Below are 5,817 nucleotides of genomic sequence, written 5' to 3'. Positions count from 1 at the left end.
TCCACTCACTTTAAGAACAGGAGTTATTTTGTCACAACTTACTTGTTTCTCTTTTTATTTTATTTTTTTAAGTAGGTTCCATGCTGGGTGTGGATCCCAGCATGGGGCTTGAACTCACAACCCTGAGATCAAGATCTGAGCTAAAATCAAAAATCAGATGCTTAACCTGGCTGAGCCACCCAGGCACCCCTCTTTGTGTCCCTTTTAACAAGAAAGCATGAGTGAAGTATATTCAAATTGGAAGGACTTTGTTCCATGATGTCATGGATTTGTGAAACAGCACTAAGGAATCAAAACAAAAGTACAAAAATTCAAGTAGGGGTTATAGACTATTTGCAAATTCTCTTTCTTGTTTTCATTTTCCTCCTTCCCACATTCTGATCCCAATCATAATACTTTTATAAAATCTCATATCAGAAGGAAAAAAGAATTAAACTCATTCTCAGGTGTAAAAGATTAATAAAGCATAAATAGTTACTCTTCTATAGTTTCTAGCAGCTGTTACACTTGAAAATGCAAATAGCCTTAAGTTGAAATATGCAGTTGGTATTTCAATTTTGTGGATTTTGTTTTGGTAAGATCATTCCATATGGCCAAATAAAACTGCCAAAGTTTCATGTTTCTAAAGCAAGTATCAAGCAGTAAGTACAATAGATATGTTTCCACTCTCATCTCTTTTTGAACCTTATGCCAGGAAACTACTTTACCTAGAGAAGGAAACCACATACTCTTTGAGAAATAGAAATTGATCTATAAATGCTGGTGGGAAATAAGAGTTCCGGAAAATTGATTATTTACACAAACTAGACACAAAGTATATTGCATAGCTGGAGACACCTTCCTTATTTAAACTCTACCGAAAATATGTCTTTTGTACTTAAGCCAAAGCTGAGGGCAAAAGACCTATGCCCAAGAGGGACAGCAGGAAGAAAAAGTGTTTCTCCGGCTATTGCGGCAAAGCCCAATTCGTTACCCGGCAACCCACAAGAAAATATACCTAGCCACTGCCTGCTCTGCGCATGTGCCAAGTTGCGCCCAGAGAGGCATAGAGTGTTGCTGTATCTATGGTAGGGGATGTCCTGAAAGAGCGTCTTCATGTCGTCATCAGGACTCTATGGTTCCCACACGGGAAGATGGGCAATGTATGTATGTAAGGCGCCTGCGCAGGCGTGGGAGAGCACGCCTCTTTCTCCTCGACGCCTGGTTCCTGGTTCGTGGTTCCTGGTTCCTGGTTCGTGGTTCCTGGTTCGTGGTTCCCGGTTCCCGGTTCCCGGTGTTGCTATGGGCCGCAGACCAGCTCGCTGTTACCGGTACTGTAAGAACAAGCCGTATCCAAAGTCGCGTTTTTGCCGCGGTGTCCCTGATGCCAAGATCCGCATCTTTGACCTGGGTCGGAAGAAGGCAAAAGTAGATGAATTCCCACTCTGTGGCCACATGGTGTCTGATGAATATGAGCAGCTCTCCTCTGAAGCCCTGGAGGCCGCTCGAATTTGTGCCAACAAATACATGGTGAAAAGCTGTGGCAAGGATGGCTTTCACATTCGAGTGCGGCTTCATCCCTTCCATGTCATCCGCATCAACAAGATGCTGTCCTGTGCTGGGGCTGACAGGCTCCAGACGGGTATGCGAGGTGCCTTTGGAAAGCCCCAGGGCACAGTGGCCAGGGTCCACATTGGCCAAGTCATCGTGTCCATCCGCACCAAGCTTCAGAATAAGGAGCATGTGATTGAAGCCTTACGCAGGGCCAAGTTCAAGCTCCCTGGGCGCCAGAAGATCCATATCTCCAAGAAGTGGGGCTTTACGAAGTTTAACGCTAATGAATTTGAAGACGAAGTGGCCAAGAAGCGCCTCATCCCTGACGGCTGTGGAGTCAAATACGTTCCCAATCGCGGCCCTCTGGACAAGTGGCGAGCTCTGCACTCCTGAGGTCTTTGACGGCATTGACTCTTTTGACCGTGCTGGTCTGACATGCTAACCAATAAATTTGATTTAGTGTCAAAAACTTTTTTTTTTATTTTAAGCCTTTTTAAAATGTTTAGAATGTTTTAAAATATAGAGTACGAGAAAAATAGTTTTTATATTAAAGTAGAATTTTAATGGCAAATGATACTTTCCCTCAAGTGCGAATGAAACACTCTGTATGTGACTTATAGAGAAAGTTATTGCAGTTCTAATCCAAACACTTTTAACTTGGGACAGTAGGAAAATATGTCAAAAGTTTTGTTTGTAGTGAAGTCATAAATTATGCAGCTATTCTTACCTTGAATAAAAAAATTTAGAAAAAAATCCAAGATTTGTGGAGAAAAAATCATTTTTTATGGAAAATAAACAATAGGGATAAAAATAATGATAGGCATTAGTGATATCTCAACTACAATCCCTGAAACTAAAAAGATCCATTCTTAAACTTGTTGCTTATGTTTTCCTTAAAAATTGCTGCACATTGATTTTAGAATTTCGTATCACCTCCGATTATCAGCTTTTGGACAGTTGGTTATGACTGCAAAAGGTTTCCTCAGGCAAGCCTTACATTATCGCACACTCAGGAGACAACAGTCCAATCTTTTCTTTATCACAGAAAGGTCATAGGTTGACAACAGAGTTCACATTGCTTGTATCTGAGTCCCAGTAGAACCAACAGATAAGAGAAAATGACACCAAATCAACTATCTATGCTCTAAAATGACCCTGGAGAGTGTTTACAATCTGTAGGTGCCTGTCCTACATTAGAGTTACACTGATCATACAGGTGTTTTTGTTTGTCTCATTTTGTTTTGGAAACTACATAAGCTAAAATATCTGGGTGTGTATTACATTTTAAAATTCTGGTTCTTTAAATTATTTAGTCTTCTGAATCTCAATCTTGCCAACAGTGCCCTCACTTCTTTAAAACTAGTCATTTTCAGGTCAACATATTGAATGAAAGCAACAAAAGGAGTACTAAACAATATAGAAACATACATTTATTAAATTATTTCCATTTACTTAAAAAAATTCTCTTGCCAATCCTAAAACTTTTCATCTGACAAATTTTTTTTCAGGCTCCTACTGTAAGAGATGTTTTACTTGTATATTTTCAAGCAAGGCTGCTGTATTAAGCTATAATGTTTTTCATTTCATATATAAAGGAGAAAGATAAATACTAAATAATCCAAATATATAGAAAGGGTTCTTCTGCCTAAGAAGCACTTTCCTTGATGTGTTTTGTTCGATGTTTTAAAACTCCTGAAGTTTTCTAGGAAATTAAGTCCCGTGCAATTCATAAATGAGGGTAGACATGAGCCAGATCTGACTCCTGTCCAGTTTTGTTTACTTTTTGCCACATTGTCTTTCAAAAACAAAAACTTGGGGCGCCTGGGTGGCACAGCGGTTAGGCGTCTGCCTTCGGCTCAGGGCGTGATCCCGGCGTTATGGGATCGAGCCCCACGTCAGGCTCCTCTGCTGTGACCCTGCTTCTTCCTCTCCCGCTCCCCCTGCTTGTGTTCCCTCTCTCGCTGGCTGTCTCTATCTCTGTCGAATAAATAAATAAAATCTTTAAAAAAAAAACAAAAAAAACAAAAACAAAAACAAAAACTTGAGCTCAAATGAAAATGCGAAGCACAACACAACAAACCAGTTCCTCAGTTACTGTGTTAATATAATGCAGTTTTGAAAATATTTTCTACCTTCATTATCCACCCTTCTCTTTGATCTCAAACTTCTCAAACATCTTGACCTTCACACTTGGAAAACTATACTCGCTCACTAAATACAGGGAGGCAGCCAAGGATAAGCCCATGAACGCCCTTGTCTAGTAGAGACTGGTAACTATGATTGTTTATACATACAGATATGTTGATGAAAAGAAAATGAAAGATTCAAAATTACTACATTAAAAACTGGTAGGTGTCATTAAGGTTTATTTGATTTTTTCTAGTTTTCTATTATAAGCTATTATATAAATTTCATTTCCTTTAATGTTGATAGAAGGACAGTTTCACTTTTTTTTAAACAAAAATCCTATTATATTCTCTAAGCCATGATTTTTGTTTTTTCAGCATTTTTCTGTTTTCTGGTCATTTTAGTTATTAACAAACTGCTAAGAAGACAGTTGAGCTGAGGATAATTTGACTATATTTCTTTGCAGAATTTATCATTATTTCAAAATTTCTATTCAAAATGGAAAATTTAATTTGGGAACATATTATGTATTCATATACTCATGCACCACTGCAATGAAACAGAACTATCTGCTCTTTAAAAAAAAAAAAATACAAGAATGGTTAACTGTACTTGTAAAGTCAAGTAAATATTGCCCTATAAAACTCTTTGATTTGGTTGAGTCTCCAGGTTTTATGGAAAGTACTGACTGAATCAGAAGATGATGAAAACTTCAGTTGGACCATGCATCAATTTAGTTTTGAAAAGCACATTCCCCACAAAAGATCATTATATAATCCACCATTTCTCCCCCCATTCAAAATATGCAATTATACTAAGCATATTTAGCCTGAAGTCCTTAATTTTTATAAAAATATGCACTAGCTCTATCATGAGTTGACTGCCACTAGCATTGGCAGGCATTTTATTTCCACTTCAGCAGCTTGGTACTGTCTACCTTAACAAATTCAAGTAGGGCTTTCTGATTCTTAGCGTCACCACGGACCTAAGGATTAAGCTGGGAGATCATTTAGTCCCAATCATCTCCTGTCTTTATATAAATGACATGGGTTTCGGCTTTTTCTTAGAGTAGTGACTTCAGTGTTTTCATAAAAATACCTACCTTTCTTTAGAGTAAGTAATGAAGAAAGTAATAAGTAAAGTCAAAGTGAATTAAATTACACCATCAATAATAATTCAAAGTGAAGTCACTGCCATGCTTGACAGTGGATAATAAGAGAAATTCTGGCATTAGGATGACTAGATATGAATCTTAGTTTCTCCACATACTTGGGCAAATTACTTAGTATCACCATTCCTTAATTTTCTTAACTGTAAAATGAGGTTAGGACACTATAGCTAGGTGTGCCCTGATGGAGAAGTCTGTCCCATGGCAAAAACATTAGTTGATTAGGGAATGGAATAACTACTACAGACAGCCAGGATCTCATTAAGTGTGGCACATTCATTACAATAAATGAACATTTGGTGCTTGGAAGAATGAGTTTTGCAAAGTATCCAAATTAATGGCAGGGAGTAGCCTAGGTTTTGGGGAGATGAGAGTCCTCTGCTATCAGATTAATGAAGCAGGGCTCTTGTTTTTCTTGTTTGTATTATTAAATAAGACTTATTAACTTGTCACCTGCATAATACTGTGTGTTTGACTAAATAAAGGTAAAATCTCAGATAAAAAAAAAGACACTATAGATTATAAATTTGTTTTTAGGACTAAATGAGAAAATGAATAGGATTGTGTCTTGCACAAATTAAGTACACAAAATTAATGTTAATTTATGTTAATATCCGTGTTAAACACTACTGCATTTGCTCCTGCTTCACGGCTTCTCAGCTTGTGATTTTTGCTGTTTGTAGTGTTACTATTTTTTCATAATTTATAACTGTAATATTCTGCTTTGCAACCATTATTCCCTCCAGTTGTCTAATCTGAGTTCTGTGTTTAATTGGATTCAATATTCTGATTTGAGTTTTTGTTATTTTTTATCTTTAGTTTTGTAATTTCCACTTTCATTTTATTCTAGTTGGTCATCTGTTCTTGGAGCTCCTTTTGAAAAATGTTAACTGGGGGCGCCTGGGTGGCACAGCGGTTGAGCGTCTGCCTTCGGCTCAGGGCGTGATCCCGGTGTTTTGGGATCGAGCCCCACATCGGGCTCCTCCGCC

At 37.9% G+C, this 5,817-nt stretch overlaps 1 protein-coding gene across 1 annotated transcript; it reads left to right on the top strand.

Moving 5' to 3' along the window:
• The first annotated feature begins 1,231 nt into the window (after nucleotides 1-1,231).
• On the top strand, nucleotides 1,232-2,010 carry RPL10L (ribosomal protein L10 like). The gene has a single exon (XM_002926995.4). It carries the CDS (start codon nucleotides 1,282-1,284, stop codon nucleotides 1,924-1,926), a length of 645 nt encoding a protein of 214 aa, XP_002927041.1. The 5' UTR covers nucleotides 1,232-1,281; the 3' UTR covers nucleotides 1,927-2,010.
• Nucleotides 2,011-5,817: the final 3,807 nt, after the last annotated feature.

This window comes from Ailuropoda melanoleuca, chromosome 20 (genome assembly GCF_002007445.2).
Source record: "Ailuropoda melanoleuca isolate Jingjing chromosome 20, ASM200744v2, whole genome shotgun sequence".
NCBI classification, from domain to species: Eukaryota; Metazoa; Chordata; class Mammalia; order Carnivora; family Ursidae; genus Ailuropoda; species Ailuropoda melanoleuca.
This window is presented reverse-complemented; position numbering and strand designations above follow the sequence as displayed.

Excerpts from the sequence above, each read along its gene's own strand:
- RPL10L (XM_002926995.4), top strand. The coding sequence starts at position 1,282 with ATGGGCCGCAGACCAGCTCGCTGTTACCGGTACTGTAAGAACAAGCCG.